The sequence below is a fragment of the Oryza brachyantha genome, chromosome 3 (genome assembly GCF_000231095.2).
Source record: "Oryza brachyantha chromosome 3, ObraRS2, whole genome shotgun sequence".
In the NCBI taxonomy this organism is placed as follows: Eukaryota; Viridiplantae; Streptophyta; class Magnoliopsida; order Poales; family Poaceae; genus Oryza; species Oryza brachyantha.
This window is the reverse complement of record NC_023165.2, coordinates 18,619,884-18,639,907: the sequence shown is the minus strand read 5'-3', so window position 1 is coordinate 18,639,907 and position 20,024 is coordinate 18,619,884. Positions and strand designations below refer to the sequence as shown.

Sequence of the window (20,024 nt, the reverse complement as noted above, 5' to 3'; positions counted from 1 at the left end):
CAAACAATTTAATCCGTTGATCTTATATTACACAGGGAATACAATGTAATGAGTTAGACTTATCAAATATATGTTGCAAGCACCTTGATCTTTATCTTTATCACGATCTGATTATTGCTAGTTACTAAAAGTTAACAAATATAATTATTGAATTTTATCTAAATTGCTTTTTTTGCACACAGCACATGCAACACAAAGATTAAATCAAACATGCTAGTATGTGTACTGATTCAGGCATACCTTGCGATAATATTTTCCATGCTCTGTACAGTATGCCTTTGTCAAAACATTCAAGTTGACCCCATAATAAGACTCAGTATCCTCAACAAACAGATTCCAGGCATGCATAGCAATATCAAGATCTTCCATCTTTTTTTCACCCAGACCACTTCTTATTGGTGCTAGCCACATCCGAGCATGACTGTGATACCTACAAAAGAATCATTTTGAATTGGTGAAAGTAAAACTATGTTTCACATTTTTCATCCTCTGTTCACATTTTAGAGAATGAAGAGTGTGTTCAACAATAAAAAGAACGCTTTAGCACGTATAGAAGTATATATAAAGATTACATTACGCAAACCTTTTGCCCCACAAACCTAGGTCTTCCATTAAACTTAGGGCTTCAATGAAATTTAAGGTTCTATTTTATCTGTTCTCTGTGGTTGTTGGAACAAAAACACTGTAGATTGTGTGGCACAGTTTAACCGGTCTCGGTCAGTTTATTGTATTATCATTTCACATTAGTTTCCTTTTCTCTGTTTTGCTGATCAGTTTTTAGGTAGCCTTCATATATCCTTTTTGCACTTACAGCATGATATATCTGCTTTATTATTGTATCTATTATCAATTTATTTGTTCAAGTTTGATTTAAGAATAGAGCCATTAAAGCAATTGCTACGGGCCATGTACCTGGGGAGGTGGAAACTTAAATGAACTGTGAGAAAATTGTTATTAAACAAAGAAAAAAGAAGGGAACAGGATGCTTCATAAAAGCTGTCTGATTTAGCTCCATATAACCCCACAGTTTATCAGTTTATTTAGAGAAAAAATATCGTCTTTTCACAGTTTACTCTAGGAATTTTTGGCCTCCAGTGCATTACACCAAGGCTGACCATCTATATGCTTTGACTAAACTATCTTAACTTAATTGTATCGATCCAACAAAAGTTAAACATGCGAAGTCAATCAGCCATTCGGTTAATAATCTTGCTCATGTTATAATAAAAAATTATAAAAGTTAATGTGGAGATGAAATGGGGGAGAAACTTATAAAAGATTAATAATTTCTAGCAATACCGTATTTGGATCTATAAATATGTGAGAGACATAGATAAGCACTTCATTTGAAAAACATAGCAAAGTCATGAATGAATGTTTGCAAGCACAACTGATGTTTGTAAGGGGAAACTTGGGCAGCTAGTGTTAGCTGATACTAACTAATCCAACTGGGATATTTAACTGACAAACTAAAGTTCTATGGAATATAAGAATCAGCTGCATAGAAAGTTATAGGGAAAACATGAATAGTGTACGATGAGCCGAACAAAATACATACCGAGTAAGTTGTTGCTCCTCGCTATGTTAGTCCAGCTATATAGCAATCCTCTGGGTCCTTCCCAACTGCTTAAATAAATTGGAGTGTTACAACATATACTTATATAGGATGCAGGAATCATGAATCTCTTATAAACAACCTAAAACAACAATTCATGTTTACCAAATAGAATAAATTGACACTTTTTTTCAGAAATTGAAATCAGTACTTAAGGAAAATAACCAATTCAGACATATAAAATCAGTAAATAGGCTTACATGCAATGAATCGATAAAGTTGGTTGACAACTAATCTTAAATCATGAATCTCTTATAAACAAACTAAAACAACCGTTCAGGTTTACCAAATAGAATAAGTTGACACTTTTTTTTCAGAAATTGAAATCAGTACTTAGGGCAAATAACCAATTCAGACATATAAAATCAGTAAATAGAATCGATAAAGTTGGTCGACAACTAACCTTACATGACTTGATTGCAATCATGTGCGCTTGTAGGATGAAGGGGTGCAGGGTTGAAGCTTGCACACAGAACGGTTGATGTGAGGGAGGTATGGATTTGAGAAGAGGCCGGGTTGCAAGAGGAGGGGTGCAGGGTTGAGGCTTGCACACATAACAGTTGAGTGAGGAAGGCATGGATTTCAGGAGAGACCGGATTGCAAGAGGCCTATCAAAAGGTTTGTAAGAGAATTATAAAAGACAAATAGAAAGGGGCACATGTAACCACTGCACCTCCTGACCCAATTAAGGCCTATCAAAAGGTTTGCAAGAGAATTATAAAAGACAAATAGAAAGGGACACATGAACTGCATTAATTAACCATTGCACCTCTTGACCTAATTAAGGCCTATCAAAAGGTTTGCAAGAGAATTATAAAAGAGAAATAGGAGGGGCACATGAATTGTATTAATTAACCATTGCACCTCTTGACCTAATTAAGGCCTATCAAAAGGTTTGCAAGAGAATTATAAAAGAGAAATAGGAGGGGCACATGAATTGTATTAATTAACCATTGCACCTCCTGACCCAATTAATTTGGTGGTTTCTATTGTAAATGTTGGTGATTAAGGGAGAAAGTAATTAAGGGAGAAAGTAAATACAAGCAATTCTCAACAATACTGACCTTACTTTTTCGAAATATATCTCCACCTGATAAATGGTATATCAATGTGAGTAAATATTTAGTTATGTGAGTTCAAATTCAGAACATGATTTGGAAATTTTACCATCGACAACTTCACACTCCACAGAGCCATGCTTTCTAATGATCGTAGAGATTGAAAAAGCTCATCGACAACTCTCTGGATTAGTCCGGTTATCTACTTATTGCAATGCAAGATGCTTGGCCCCTGTGCCACATCCAAATGAAAAAAAAGGCAAAGCTGAAATGATGCTGTCAGTAATCATCCTATAAATTAATGGTATACACTTTACCTCCATGTTGTATGTCTTTCCGGCTCCAGTCTTCACACGGGTAAAATTATAATTAAAGGTTAGTGTTGACACAACCAGCGCATGTCAGACATATGTAACAGTATATTACACTATTTGGTGCACTGCAAATGGTAACTGTTAAGTGCAACTTTTAAGGTTGAGGCTGGTAGTAGCAACAACAATAAGCAAGTTACATATGCAACCTGTACATCAAACATTTGTGTACAGTCCAACTCAAAACATCACATTAGAATGGAGTAGCTCCAATGCTACCATTTGTAATTGCCACCACAAATCACTGCATAAACTAAATTTCAGTAGCTAAGTGCGAGTAAAGTGAAAAGAAATCAGAAGAAAGGAACCATACGGTGGCCTTGTTGATGAGGAAGAATGCCTCATTGGAAGAGCGGACGGTGGCGTCCTCAGCCCGCATTATCTGCCGCACCCGAGCCATTGGGAAGCTGCTGCGCCGTGGTCGGAAGCCGCCGCCGCCGCCACTGCCTTGAACATATTTATTTTATATGTTTGTAAAACATGTAACTGTATTCAACTTTGTGAATTGTGTACCATGACTGGTCCTGGATAGGGATTTAATGCACTTTTAGTTCAGAAATTCGTGTGTGAAATTTTTGGGCATGACACTTTATGAGTTCGGAAGTCATCTACGGTCACCGCAATTAAATCCCAAGTTGTACAAGATTTTGTCACCGAGTGGACCAATATTCCGCTAGAGACCTCACGAGAAGAGTTGTCCTACTGGACAATGTGTTTTGATGGCTCTGTACAGGTGTTGGTGGGAAGGAGCTAGAGTGGTGTTGATCTCCCCCCAATGGAGAAAAATATGAACACATCCTTTAGATATACTTTTCGGCATCACACAATGTTACTGAGTATGAGGATTACTTCATAGGGTCAGGTTGGTTGCATTCTTAGGGATTAAGAGTTTACGGGGATTCTGAGCTCATGGTCAACCAATTCACGAAGGAGTGGACTTTGGCGGTTGACAACATATAGGCCTACTGTCAGGAAGTGCACATGGTGGAGAGTAAGTTTGACAGACTCGAGATGATCCACATGCATGCTATGACAACATAATAAAGCAGCTGACAAGTTGGCGAACCTTGGTTTGAAAATCCTACAAGTTCCGACTAGGTCTCCATGAAGCACTTGATGGATCCAATCATAACAAAGAAAACCGAAGCAGACAAGAGGCCAAAGGAGGGCAATTACTTCCTAACTAGCTCACCAGTCGTCAAATTCTTGATTGAAAACAAACTCCTCAAGGACATGGCAGACACTGAGTAGATCAAGCGTCGTCGCAGCCAATGCTACCTCATATCTGAAGGAGAGCTACTCGATAGGAGTGCTTCACGAATGCTAGTGAGATGTGTTGGGCCAAGCAAAGGCCAACATATTTTACGCTCTATTCACTCGGGCGTATGCGACAATCATGCATCATCGAAGACACTGGTTGGGAAGGCATATAAGCAAGGATTTTATGATCTTTTCACTTGGTGAATTTATCGACATCTAGCAACAAATAGGTGTGTGAATTCTCCAAGTGCCCTCTTGAATAGCCCGACTATATCCAGCCCCCATATCGTAAATGACCATGATAAAGGGATAGTTTTTTTTTATCCTAAGCTGGAACATGGGTATGTCTTGCAAAGAACTAGCTGTGCCCTTCATATTTTTAACCACCTCTTGTGCATTTGTAACTATCGTTGGCTAGAAGAATCCTTGTATATATGCCTCCTCGACCCGTGTCTTTGATGAAGCATGATTTCCACATATGCCTGAGAGGATAGACTCTAGTCGGAACTTGTAGGTGTTTAGATATGAGGTTCGCCAACTTGTCAGCCGCTCCATTGTGATGTGGTAGCACATGGATTATCTCAAGTCCATCAAACTTGCTCCCTAGTTTATGCACTTCCTGACAGTAGGCATGCATATCATCGTCAACGCAAGTCTACTCCATGACTTTGCTGACCATGATATAAGAATTTGCACGAAATAACAATCATCTGATTCCTACGGATACAACCAACCTGAGACCGTGGAGTAAGCCTCGTACTCACGTGCGGCTGATTCGTCTTTGAAAACAAGGATCAAATGAGTAAAGTGAAAAAAAATATGGCTATTTTGTTAGTTAGACTTCAAAACAGTATATATATAGAGAGCAATTGCCTCTAATGAAAAATACTGCAGATAATAGCAAGTTACTCTATTGAATTCATAGTCACAATAAGTTACTAATGGAAAATACTGCAGATAAATACCGATCGAGACGGGGACAAATCGAAGGGTTCTTGATTAGCGAGATTGTTAGCAACAAAACGATCAGTCGTTCGCTTCCGCTGCTGAGAATCTGTCTTGCATGCATGCATGCCCATGCTGCAGTCGGAGAGGGAGGAATTGATGTCTGCCTGGGAGTTGGTCGCCTGGCTGCTCGATCCAGATCTCTTGCATTTGGGTGGGTGATCGATATCTATATGATCCTAGGAATAGAAGAATCTTAGTTGGAAGACTTATTAGAGTGAAGGAGCCTGCAGCTGGGTCCCAACGACCATCCATGAGCACACACACTCTCTCTATTTAATTTCTCTCAGCATGCATGCATATATAGTACCAGGGAGTGTAATTTTCTCTGTCCTATTGATGATATGGGGATTGAGTTAAGAAGCTGACACATCTGACACACCTGTCAGGCCATTACTAGGATAGGGCACACCACTCTGTCAGACCCAAACCGAATGTGCTCCTACTACCCCTGCAAATGTATCTGCATCTCTGCCGATCCATCATAAGTATACCTGTATATCATCATCAGAGAGATTGGGTAGTAGAACGATGAACTGTGCTACTGCAGCAGATTAGCTGAGCTAGCCATGCATGCATGCGCAATACGAGTTATGTATACTTCGGCCAAACTATCGACCAGCACATAACCCTCTCCAAACCCCAGTCTAATGGCTAGCTGATCGAGCCGTTACACATCAATGCTCACTAATGAGACAAGCCACTTGCAGTGTCCTACCAATTCGAGCCGTCACAACTATCCTTATTATAATGGTGTTTTTTTTTGTCCATCATAGATGAATCGCTAAAAATGAGAGGATCAGTGTCACAAAATTACACAAAATTACAGTTTACGTGTATCCTAAAGCCTTATATTTGACACTAAATTTTTCATAAAACTACAGATTTAGTATTAAATTTATCTCAAAACTATGTATTTTTAGTGTTTAGATAAATAGCGCTATTGTTTTTTAAGTTACAAAAGCTATAGTTTTGTTATAACCTTGACATGAAATCTGAAATTGAATAGAATGTCTTAATTCTATAGTTATGCAAACAATTTTTGAGTTAAATACGTAGTTTTGTGAACAATTTATATAAATAAATATAATATGTAAAATTTATACGTTGTATCATAAAATCAATGCGTGAAAACTCCAATATAAATGTATCTAGCCAGAGGGTGCGTACGTTGCCTGCCGTGCAGTGGTTCGTAGATCAATCGAGGCTAGCTGTGTTGCGTGCGTAGTAGCGTAGGATTCCCGTGACTTGGCGCTGGGTCGTGAACAGATATATCGATCGCTCGCTCGCCCGCGCGCCCGCTAATTATCAGCCAGCGCATCGTGGACGCGAGATCACAGGCGCGCAGGGGGCACTTGCATGGATGGCATATGTTGAGGGGGGGTTATATTTTGGTTGGTTGGACACAACCGATGGATCGATCGATCGACGCGTAGTACAGCTCACACCCACAGGAAACCGCACTCGTACTGTACTTGCTACAGCTATATCTCCTGCCACTGCATGCGTCAGATCGACTAGCTACTTGCCTTCCCTCCATCAGACCATGAACCATGAGAGAGAGAGAGAGAGAGACAGCTAATTATTAATTGCTCAGTTTTGCCAGTAAGAGCGAATAATAGCACATATTCATGGCGATTCTCTCTGAATCTTGTGAAAAAAATACAAACCCCGTCCCAAAATAAACGAATTTCTAAGTTTTTGGATAGAATTTTTGACTCTTCGTCTTATTTGAAATTTTTTTTGTGATTAATATTTTTATTGTTACTACATGATAAAACATGAATAACACTTTACGTGTGACTAATTTTTTCAATTTTTTAATAAATTTTTTAAATAAGACGGATAATTAAATACTCAAACTACAAAACTCAGAAATCTTTTTTTTTGGACGTAGTAGGCATTAAAAGATTATTAGCAAGATGATCTCCTCGACTACTAGCTAGGTTCAGTACTTTGGCTCCATTTGTGGCTGTCCAACTCACTGTTTGCATTACCATCAAGAGAGGGGTTACCAGTAATGGGGGATTGTCTTGCAATTGACAGGTGAGCACCCTGCCCCACAGGTGGGGTTAACATTTTCGATTTCGTTAAAAATTTTGTAGGGCACCAACAAATCCGATATCTCAGAAATGTCAAAATATTTCTGTCCAAAATTATTTGAACTCTTGAAGAATCTTTTGACCAATTTTGAATATGTTTTTATTAAATTTACAAAAAAAATTAGCATTATTTTGTGCCGGCGTGGCCAAAATTCCCGAAATTTCAAAAATTCCGAAATGAAATTTCAAACATTGCCCTCTGCCTATATGTGAACTGTTTTTACTGTTAACCATAGTAGAACTATCAACTATGTATGGATTATCTGACCTAGCAGTAAATCAGTTAACGTAGTCACCATGGAAAACAAGAGGTTGCCGATTTCGATAAAGTTAGACCGTTCACCGTCGTAAGTAATCATTGGGTGAACTATGTACGGTGTTTGTGCATCTTCATGGGCAATGATCAGGATATTTGTTCCATTGAAAATAATTTATAATTGTTGTGTGGTGCTGCATCGGTTTATCTATATAATTTAATTTGTTTTCGATATGGAAATGTATTGTTTGAGTTGGCTGTACTCAACAAACTTATAACGTTAGAAGAAATACATATATTACGTAACCATATTGTCCCATCGGTTATCTTTTGGGAACAAGATAGTGCTATACTTTGCGAATTGAATTATATTAAAAGAAAAGCAGCTCATCAAACAGAAAACACTTGAAATAGTTGCACCAAACCCCTTATAATTTAATCACAAAACAAAGAAAAAACTAAATAAATCATGTAGCATTCTAATCCATCATTTGATGTTTGTAGCTTGTTTACATGTAAATGAAAAGGTAAAGGTAGAAAGTAGGAGCAACCTAGCTAGATGGAACAAAATGGATCCATCCACATGCATGGGATATATCACAATAAGCATGGACACAACAAAAGTGAAAAAGAAACAGAATTAAGAAAAAGAAAAAAGAAAGACCTTGACATGATACAGACTTTAATTTGGTGTCAGAATGTTATGATAAATACTATATCACATAGCTAAACAATAATTGGATGATTAGATTAATATATCAATCCAAGTTAGAGACAACTAGTTAATTACTAGTAGTAAAGAATTAGCCCCTGTAGCTAAGCCCAATTCCTTCGGAATTAGCCGTCAATTTGAACCCATCCAAGTGCGTCGATCGCCACACTAGGGCAGCATCGCGAACGTCGAGATGTCGCCCCACGCCGGGATCACGCTGCCGCAGTTGGAGGTGGCGTTGTCGTCGCCGCCGCCGCCGCTACTCCGGCCACTGTTGAGGTTGCTACTGGTGGTGGCCACGGCGGCAGCGGCAGGCGGCGGCGGGGAAGGGAGCCCGTATGAGCAGCTGTCCATGAACCACGACGTCGCCGACGGCACTGCCTCAATGCTGGGGACGCTGCCCGCCATGTGCAGGAAGGCGCCCCCGACGGCAGCATGTCCTTGGGCGGTGCCGCTGACGCCACCGTCGTTGGCCTGGGCGGCGGCGGCGGCGGTGGTGGAGGTGCCCGGCGGGCCGAGGAACATGGTGGCGAGCCTCTGCTGCTGCAGCTTCCAGTGCAGGTCCTGGTTGATGAAGCTTAGCGACTCGATGGACGACGCGATGGTGCTGCTCACGGCCCCATGGCAGCCGTTCACCGCGTTGCCGCCGGCAATGTCCCCCGTGGGCCACTCCCCGAACGGCACGTACTGCCCGACCCCGACGCCGCCGCCGCCAGGGGAGTGGAGCCTCGGTAACGGCAGCATACCGACGGCGCCTCCCTGCTGGAAGTCGGTCACGGCAGCGGCGCCACCGAGCGGCGACGTCGACGACATCACCGTCGACCCGGCGCTGCCAAGAAACCCCAGCCTGGCGGCAGCAGCCGCCGCCGCGGAGTCCGCCCCGGCGCCGATACCCTCCACGGGCAGGTTGAGCGAGAGGCGCGAGCCGGCCGCCGCGGCGGCAGAGCGGGAGCGCTTGTTCTTGCGGCAGCCACCGCCGACGGGGACGTTGCGGAGCGCGCCGCCCTTGGTCCAGTACCTCCGGCACGTCTTGCAGAAGTGCCGCGGCTGGCTGAGGCTGTAGTTGTTGTAGTAGCAGAACTTGGTGTTGGGAGAGTCGCACCGCGGGCACCGCAGCCCCTGGTCCTGCGGCGGCGGCGGCGGCTGCTGCGCCGGTGGCGGCGTCGTGCCCCCACCACCACCCTTCCGCGGCCCCACCGCGTCGTCGCCCGCCGCCGGCGCCATACAAACAACACCTGTAGCCAACTAAGCTAAGCTAGCTGCAGGGGCTGGCTCTAGCTTCGTGATGGCTAGCTCGGCTCTAGGGTTGGTTGGTCTGAGTGATTAGGTGGAGAGGGAGGGGAGGGGAGGCCGTGACGCGGCGTGCATATAAGAGGGAGACGCTGGGCTGCAGTGGAGATGGATCAATGGTGGAGAAGGGTTTCCTGCGGGTGAGGGAAGAAGGGGGGGTCGCTAATTGAATGGCGTCTCATGTGTGGGAGAGGGAGAGAGGATCATGCGCTGCGCTTCGCTGCATGCATGGGATTAATGGGAGGTAAAAAAGCGACGTCTCTCTCTCTCGGATTGCCGCCTGTGATTGCCATCAAGTGCTCATCTCAGCTCACCACCACACCTCACCTCTCGCCTCTCACATAGTCTCATCTAAGCCCAGCCAGCCTGCTGCAAATACAATTAATATGGTTCGTTAGCTCTAAATAACTTTATTTTTTAATCATTGGACACGTACTAATACAAAACCAAAATAAGTAAAATATCTTTTACTTTGTTAAATCTCAACACAATTATTCTTTATTTTATTTGCTTTCTATATATTTATTCTCTACTTTCGTGTATTTCGATGCTATAGTTACTTAATAATAAATTTATTTTAGAATAACCAAGATACAGTAAAAAAATTTAGGGTGTATTTCGATGCTATAGTTACTTAATAATAAATTTATTTTAGAATAACCAAGATACAGTAAAAAAATTTAGGGGTGATTGTTTGTTCTTTTCATGGAAAATGCCAAACTGACATTTTTACTGTTAAAAATAATATATTAATAAAACATTTATATACGTGTTCTTATCTATCTAAGAGCAAAGCTTGAAAAATAAACTATGATAAAAAAACATTAAAATTAACTTCAAACTAAGACTAAAAATTTAAATTTTATTTATAACTATAATCAGAAGTACTGGTGCTAATTTTGGAACGGAGCTACTAAGCTAGGATGAAGTAGAAGTAAGTAATAATACTAATCACTTGTAGTATGATTTAAATCAATGGTGCTGCATGCCTGCCTAGCCGAGCGAGGTCTGAATTAATCGGCCGATGGGCCCAGTTCATAGTACGCTCTGGTACAAGTTGTCTGCCGCCGCCTGCCGGCGTGTCAGAGGGGTTGTCTGTGCCGGCGAGGACGACGACGGTGGCTGTACCTAGCTAGTCGTGCTGGCAGAGTCGTATTAGTACTTAGTGAGGTGCATATATAAGAGAGAATGTATAGGATGGATGCTATATATTGAGGGAGGGTGATAAGCTAAATTTTCTAAGCACTCATTGTTTATTTAGGTAACTAGTGCTAAGATTAAAAAATATTTTAGTTAAATATTTAATGTTGCATGGTGGATAAATGTGAGAAGAATAACATCTTTTTATCTTAGTAGGTCCACCTTAGTCTAAGCTTCATGAGTCTAGATATTGGAGTATATTTGACCAAGCTAACACCTCATGACATGTCCATCCTTAGCACTTACTAGGAAAATATACACTAAAGATGCCCTAAGGCCCCGTTTTAGGGGGTGTTTGGATCCCTGCAACTTTTTTTTAGTCTATGTCACATGGAATGTTTGGACACTAATTAGAAGTATTAAATACAGACTATTAATAAAACCTACCTTATACTTTGGACTATTTCGCAAGACGAATCTATTGAGCCTAGTTAGTCCATGATTAGCGAATATGATGCTACAGTAAACATTTGCTAATCATAGATTAATTAGGCTTAAAAAATTTGTCCGATGAAATAACCTTTATTTATGCAATTAGTTTTGTTATCAGTTTATATTTAATGCTCCTAATTAACATCAAAATATCCGATGTGACATGTGACTATAAAAAGTCTCTGGATCCAATCAGTCACTTAGATGACAAAATTTTTAGAAAAAATATCACGTCGAACGTTTTACTGGAGGTCGAAAGGGGTTTAATGAAAAAATAAATTTCATGGCTAGCCTAGAAACCGAGACGAATCTTTTAAGACTAATTAATCCGTTATTAGCACATATGGATTACTGCAGTAGCACGTATGTCTTATTATAGACTAATTAGGCTTAAAATATTCGTCTCGAGATTTTTTATATAACTGTGTAATTAATTTTTATTTCATCTATATTAATATTTTATTTAGGTGTTTAAAGATTCGACTTAATGTTTTGGATAAATTTTTTTGGAACTAAGCAGGACCTAAGAAAGCAGCAGTAGGCATATGCGGGTTGACGCAAAGTGCGTGTAGAGCAGAGGAGGAGGGGGGGCGTGTGCGAGTGCTGATACGTGACGACGTAGTAGTACGTGCGAGTGCTGTGCTGGACATGCTGGCCCGTCGGGGCTTGCCGGCTGCCGGCCGGGCCGGATCGCGCTCCTCGATCTGTACGGTGCCTATCAGTCGTAACTAAACGTACGTAGTAGTAAATAGAAATGGGTCTGGTTGGTATCTTAAGATTGGTAGAATTAGTTTGCGTGGAGTTAGCCTTTTAAAATCGGAAGCTTTTCGATCTAGTTTATTCTAGATTTTATAACTTCAGATAATTAGAAGCTAATAGGAATATTTCGTGAGAAGTTATAGCTGTCAAATCTCTCCAGATAGGTATGATATATTGGTTTCATTCTTTTATTAAATGAAAAATTGTGTCTAATTTATTAGTAGTTAATTTATGATACAAATAATAGAATTAATTACTGCAACGTAAAAAATCAATTTTGAGAATATGACAAGATAAAATTTTATATAGATTTTTTGAATATATATATATATATATATATATATATATATATATATATATATATATATATATATATATATATATATATATATATATATATATATATATATATATATAGCCATCCGAGAAGGGTATGGAAAAAATCGATAATAATCAGAGCGCATCACCATAGTGCCCGACCCATCCGTTCAGCTACCGTGGTTTTCTCAACCTATCCGTCAGCCAATTTTGCGCACATCTAAATAAAAATAAAAATATATTCATCTTTGAATGATACACCCAAATTATTATGGGTCCTCCATTTCACATTTATCCCATGCATGGTTAATATTAATCTTACCTCATCGGTCGTATGAATCAACAGTGAATGACAATTGATTACAATTATTGCCCTTTAATATAGAAGGGACTGAAGTTTCCTTGTTTAATGTGAAAAAAAATCAAAATTTAGTGCAAAAATAAATCCAATTAATTAAACTCGTGATTTTTACAACTCCTTTCTCCTGATTTTGAATACATTTTTATCAGCAGGAATTTATAATGTTTTTCTTCAGTTTATATATATATATATATATGTATATGTATATGTTTCTTTTCAATTATATAGTAATTACAACTCAAATATACTTTATGCACAATTTTTATTTTCAATTTTATACAATTCATGTTTAGTTTAAAACATAATATTAAAATTTTGGTTATTTAATTGATTACATTTGCAATATTTGCTTGGATTGCATGCATACACAAGCAAGATTAACTTAGGAAGATAATTATGAACAAATGGTACTTCCCTTTTGATAATTTATTAATGGTAGGAAAGGAATATTTTTAATAAGAAAAACTATCGAAATTGAACGGCTAGGATATATTATAGCTCTCTTATATCTCGAAAGGTAAGATAGAGCACCCTAAAATAGATTTGAATTTGATAGACAACACTTATATATAATTTTATCAACACAATCAATCACCATTTATGTATAAAAGTGAAAATATAATTGTTTTCATATACAACTCTTAAAACAAGAAATATAATTTTATTATATTTTCTTTTATGTTTTCATGCATATGGTTACAATTTGTATACAACATATTTTATAAGTAAAATTAGATTTAATATAGAATCTTTATTTTTTTCTTTTTATAGATAGAGTTGTATTTTCTATACAACTATAGTGATCAATCTATACCGCTATAATCTAAACCCACTACAATCTGAGGGATAAAATCTTCCTTTTCTTTTTCTTTGAGTAATGTGAGAATTTCATTCAAATCCTTTCTTTTCTATTCGTTCGACTAACATGAGAATTTCTAACCTCCGGAACGAACGAATGTGGTGACTCTTCCAAAGTTGTCTTTATAATATAATAATAGATTGTTTAGAGAATAAGTTATTTTCCTTCTTTTTCTAGTAAATCCTTTTTCCTTTAAGATATAAAAAAGGTGCACCGAAACCAGCACGATACATTCATATACCACCAAAAAGTATAGAAAAGTGCACGCCTCCCACATATGTTTTTTAGAAGAAATCACACACATTACGCTCTAGGGTTTACAAATGTGTTGAACGGCTTGACTACAGCTTCCTAGCAGTAAGATCAATGTATGTTTGCTTCCCCAAAATCGCTTGATGTGTAGAAAAAAGAATTAAAGAAGTACAAACCTAGAGAGCTGAGCTATGATCAATTGGTGCGTTTCTTAATGCCGGGTATTCAAAATGGGAAGGGAAACCACAAGCCTAATATTCGGTATATATAATATATCACATAGTTCTAAACTAATAGGTATATAATACATAGCAGATATAACACTCAATTGAGAATTATTAGAGTTGACCATAAATTGAAATTGTTGAACTCAAGAGACTACCTGGTGGTCAATAGCTTTATTGCGCTACTATGCTTACCTGATGATCTCACAACATGATCTACTAGACAGCCTCCTGCTGCTCAATGTCATCTTCACCGCAACCAGGCAAAATGCTCATCAGATTCTAAAATGAGATGAGATTCCTCGCTTCATGCTAGATACAAGCAACTCATTCAGGAAGCCCAATAGGGCATTCTAGATGATGGCACGCTAAAGCAAACTAGAAATATATAGCTGCAAGCCACATTCCTAGCCTAAAATTTGATCACGCCGCTCACCATACGTGACCTGGCTGCCTCCCTAGTCTTTGTTGGATGATCCACTACTCGATGCGGCAACTACTGCTGGTTGTAGGCTATTTATCACTGTAGCTCTCGGAGTCGGGAATTGGCCAGCAGGTTGGGAGGCATTATGGGGGCTTGGGGGTTGCGACGGGCTGGCAGGTGCATGGGGCGACGAGGCAGCGAACCGGTGACACCGACACAGCGGGCAGAGTCGGAGGTAGAAGCAACGATTGGGATACCGACAACATTGGGGAATTGTTGTGGCTTGGGGCAGATGGGAGTAAACTGTGAGTAAAATTGATTCCATCCCAAATTTTTGCACAACTCCTCCAGTTGCCCTAAAGATTGGCTTCATGACCCGAAATAACTATTTGAACTCCTTGAATATTGTTGTCCTCGATAACCATTCTCTTTCACGGCATTCCATAGTCCTGCTGACTGCTGTCCTAGACAGCCAATTCATAGAAACACACAGGTTTCCTAAATCACCACATATTTTCACAATGCATGGTAAAATTGTTAAACTATGCTATGAACCATTTTGCATTAACCCATAATCATGGGCACAGTTGTTCTAAAACTTTTTTAACCACGGTAGACGGGTACACTTGACCCATATGACATGACTTACTCTAAACACCAACACGTGTTGTGCGGTCATGGCCGATGACTTAGTGGTTTTTACAACAAGGCATTTCCCAGGCAAGCCCAAGTTCACCTTATGCCAACAAGAGAGGCTCTAAGACCATACACAGATTAGGCCCTAGACCATGTTTTGCCAAAAAGCCTAGGAAGCTTTCCCCATCCCCTCCTAACAAATCCATTTCATCTGCATCCACAGTTTCCCTTAATCGACTGGGTACTCAAATATGGGTGTTCAATTCCACCGATATGTATGTACTGATGTATACTTGTATGGAATACTAGGGAATCCGTCCTTAAGGGCAACACACAGCCACCACACCAACGATCTTGTGTCCTGAGAATTTCTTTTAAAAACTCATTTTTCTTTCACAAGGAACCAACCCAGGTATCAAGCTTTTCCAAAGCTTTTGTAAAACAATTTCATCCAAGATGTTCTCAAGTTTTAAGTCAAGAGGGTGACTATTGGCACTCATGTAGGAGTGCACACATACTGAGCACCGGCAGAGCCAGGGGGTAGTCCAGGTGGTCCCCGGACCACCCAAAATAAAATACTAATCAACCCTTAATACCTAAAAAATAATAATTTTTATTGATTGATATTCTCGCAAATGACGTAACATGATCATCTTTATTGAGCGGGATGTTTTTTTAAAATGGATGCAGAAGATATAATGAATACTTTTATAGCCATTAGAATTTAGAAGGCATAGACTTGATAAGAAGGAAATAGTACGGTAATATTCTTTAAATTTTTCTAGGCATTTAAGCTTCTAATTTATTGCGGGGAAGACATATATGTTTCTTTGAATCAAAATTTTACTTAACTACTAATTTTATATGTTTTAAGATGCTTTATTCATATATTATAGTATACTTGTAGACTATTCTATTATCTATACTTGCATATATATATATATATATATATATATATATATATATATATATGTGTGTGTGTGTGTGTGTGTTAGCATCCTGTGTTTACGAAAAAAATTGGTCGGACCACCCATACCCTAAATCCTAGCTCCGCCACTGATACTGAGGCACCACAAGGGAGGTTATAAGAAAAACAGAGTATAACAATTATCAACAAATGATCAATGCAACTAGATAGGTAGGCCAGCCTGTTGCCTTGCAGACCACGGTCCACGGTCCACGGTCAAACATTTCAAGTGTAACCGATCATGCAATTTTTGCAATAAACATACTTAGTTCAAAAATTATGGGTGCAATATAATCAAAGGGTGACTTGCTTATTAGCTCAAGGTCATCGCAATATTCAAGAAATCCACTTTGGAACAACAATTTTAGAACCCGACATCATGTGCAAAGAATTAAAAACCTACACAAGACAAATAAAATATCCTGTTTAGAACTACTAATGGTGCCATTTGATATATCTCTCTCCTTTTTTAAAATTATTGGAAGTGGGACGATGAAATTCGATGGGATTCGTCGATATGGTTTTGGAAGAGAATTCGAATACAAGAAGTGGAGCTTTGAGATAATTTCCATTTCGAACTTTGGGACTCGTTTAGGCATTAACGGAAAGAAACTAATTGGAACCTTGGCATATCGTAGACTCACCGATCACAGGGGTAAACTTTTTCACACATAAATTTTATTAAATATTTTTTAACTCTCATGGAAAGCGAGGCATTACGATAGGTATAGGGGATGATCGTTTGAGTTTTTTATTTAAAAAAGTCAAACGATATATTTGTAAATAAAAAATAATTTATGAATGAAACTTTTATACATGTTTTTTACGATTAAAAGCCAATACTGGAAAATAAACTTGGGTGAAAAAAATCTCAAAATCAACTCTAAATTTAAGATTAAAAATTTAAATTTTGACATATGCATATAAGTAGAAGCGAAAAGATAGAAGTGATAATGTTCTATGGCTGTGTTCGGTTTCTATGGCTGCGTTCGGTAGGAGGGTGGAGGTGGGTAGTTATTCGACGTGGAAAACATAGTAATATATTAGTACATGATTAATTAATTATTAATTATTTTTAAAAAAATAAAATAGATTAATATGATTTTTTAAACAACTTTTCTATATAAATTTTTTACAAAAATACACCGTTTATCACCCCAGAAAGCGTACGCGCGAAAAACGAGAGGCTATAAGGTAACTTATGGGTGGTTGCCGAGCGCGGCCTATATAGTTCTGTGTGCTTGTATTTGTCGTTAGGCTTGTCCCAGCTTAAAAGAAAATTACTACCAAGATGTATTCATACGTCATTATGGATTACTGATTTTTGCTGGCACGTTTTTTAAAAAGTTAAACGTTGTAAAACATTTTATAAAAGTTTCTCATCCGATCTTTCTAAAGCTAGATTTTTCACTTTTTTACTAGTTAATTCAATTGTTTATAACCTCAAATAGCTATAAAAAATAAAAAAAATCCAAAATCATTATCGCTTATCGCTTTCAAACGGAGTCATGTCTGTACATATGTTGAGGGGGATGCGCCTGTATATGAGCGTTTGTGTAATTTGGAGATAGAAGTTGTACAAACCTGGGAAAAGAAGTAACGAAATCATTCCGAAAGCCTAAATTTGATTTTTTTTTTTTTTGGTGGAGTGGTGTGGGGGAGACTATCTGAATTTGTTCCAATACATTTCACTTTATTTTTTCAATAAATAAATTAGGAGCTATTTTGAATAAAGTAAAGTTGACAGAAGTTTTTTAGTTTATTTAATTCAGCTTTCTTCCGTACTGTCTTCGGCCATCTTCTTCAGCAGTTTATGTCCTTTTTATTTTTTTTACAAAATCCAAAACCAAATCGATCATAAAACAGCCAAATTCGTTTCCTATTATCCTTTCTCCTCCATCAGACCGGCTAGGCCGAAGCCCATCTTCTGCCCTCACTTTGCCAAATGGGCTGAAGCCCATAAAACGAGATGGAGTGCACTAGTTCCAAAGCCCATACGATACCCGAACAGGCCACTGTACGAGATTGGCGGTGTAGACAGAAAATCATAGGACCTGGCCATTCCTCATCGCCACCTCCATCCTAACAAAATGCAAAAATGGTATCTCATATTACCCTGTATTTTGTATTTTAAGATACTAAAATTTTAAGCGTAAAATATAATACCTAGAGATACATTATCAAAGATGATAGAATTATCTCTAAACAAATACTCACACCAAAGGAACACCCAGAAGCTCTTATTTCCTGTAGGAGGACGATATCCCGACGTACCAATATATCACGGTGGGAGCTGTACCCCGAGCTCCTTCCTCTGCTTCATCTCGCACTCTCAGGGGTCACTGTTTGCTTTTCAACAAAAAAAAAAGCCAAATATCATATTTGTAAATTAAAAAATTATAAATTAAACTTTTATATATGTATTTCTAGTGACTAAAAATAAATGCTATAAAATAAAGTGTGAAAAACCCTTAAAAAACTCTAAATTTAAAATTTAAAATTTAAATTTTACCACTGAATATAAATATAAACGAACACATGTGCTCATCTCGCACAACCATGGTCGTGGGATTGGTTCCTGCCTAGTGCCTCGAAGTCCTAAACAACCCGATCTAGGCGAAATCACCGTTGCGTGAGTTTAGGGTGTGTTTGTTTGCCTACTAGGCTCTTGCCTGGCTCATTTTAGGTGGTCTGGCCCAACAGATTCTTTTTTGCACCAGCTTAATGTTCTTGTATGGTTACATGTATTTATGGAGTTAGACCATCAAAAACAGTTGTTTGGTTCACTGCATGGATATTTTGTTCTAACACTCGTCAACTACCATATAGAGAAGATGCATCCGTCAACCAACTTTTTTTCTCAAGCGAGCCAGGTCCGTATGGAACAAAACCTACTTTCGTTTCCACGTGGGACATGTCATGAAGACAATACAGTTAACCAAACACCGATAGGTTGTACGCGTCCAGGCGTCCAGCCAAACCCAAGCCATATGAGGGATTCCAATCACACCCGAGACCGGAGCTAGGCGCCTTCAGCGAAAGCCGCGTGAGCCTGGGCTGCTTCGATCGGACGACATTCCCTTCAGCTGCAGCCACCTACCGTAAGCTTCCTCTGATCTGATCACCACCACGGGTGCCCCGAGAACACAGGCCGCGTTCTGCGGGGGAGACGGTAAGATCTTAGCTAGCATAAAAAACAGAGTAATAGATTAATACATGATTATGTAGTTATTAATTATTAAAAAAATAAAAAATATATTAATATGATTTTTTAAAACAACTTTTTTATAAATTTTTTTAATAAAAAATAACTCGTTTGTTTGGGAAGCGTGTGCGCGAAAAACGAGTGAGCTAAGTTAACCTAGACGTGCCGACGAACGCGGCCCCAATGGCTTTGGCGACCACCAACAAACAAAGAAAAAGAAGTGTATTTGCCATATGTGAATTCATGAGCTTTCAAAATTGGTGTATTTTTTTTATTTTTGTTTGCGGTGCTCCAAAATTGGTAATAAAAAGTTATGGGGAACCTAAAAAAATTTGTCTTGTGCTAACTTGTCCACGTACTTGTAAAACTTGTGCTAATCTTTGAGTATTGCATTTGATACTACAAAAAAAAATATATCATTAAACATCTACTTGCTACATTCATTGAACAAAACATGTTTCTACATGTTCGTGATACAAACAGAATATCCCATTTCAAAAAAGAAAAAGTGAAAAATCCACGGCAAGTAGCCCAATTCAGATGGTAGTTCCACATATACACACGAAGTGGCTCCCTTATCTGGAATTCCTTTCTTTCGTAAGTCGTGTGGATAGGGGCGGAGCCAGTAATGGATAATTTTAATTATTTGATTAATAACTACCTCTGTTTTATAATATAATTATAATATAAGACATATATATTAAATAATTTATATTGG

The 20,024-nt window shown here is 38.7% G+C and overlaps 1 protein-coding gene and 1 long non-coding RNA gene across 2 annotated transcripts; both read right to left on the bottom strand.

Moving 5' to 3' along the window:
• Positions 1-369: 369 nt before the first annotated feature.
• LOC102706365 lies at positions 370-2,076 on the bottom strand. Its single transcript, XR_423305.1, has 3 exons — positions 2,019-2,076; positions 1,559-1,623; positions 370-430 (listed from the first exon to the last, which is right to left on the bottom strand). It is a non-coding gene; the product is annotated as an uncharacterized LOC102706365 (long non-coding RNA).
• A 6,211-nt stretch (positions 2,077-8,287) lies between these two features.
• LOC107303781 (dof zinc finger protein DOF5.7-like) lies at positions 8,288-9,676 on the bottom strand. The gene has a single exon (XM_015834474.2). It carries the CDS (start codon positions 9,601-9,603, stop codon positions 8,548-8,550), a length of 1,056 nt encoding a protein of 351 aa, XP_015689960.2. The 5' UTR covers positions 9,604-9,676; the 3' UTR covers positions 8,288-8,547.
• Between the last annotated feature and the right edge of the window lie 10,348 nt (positions 9,677-20,024).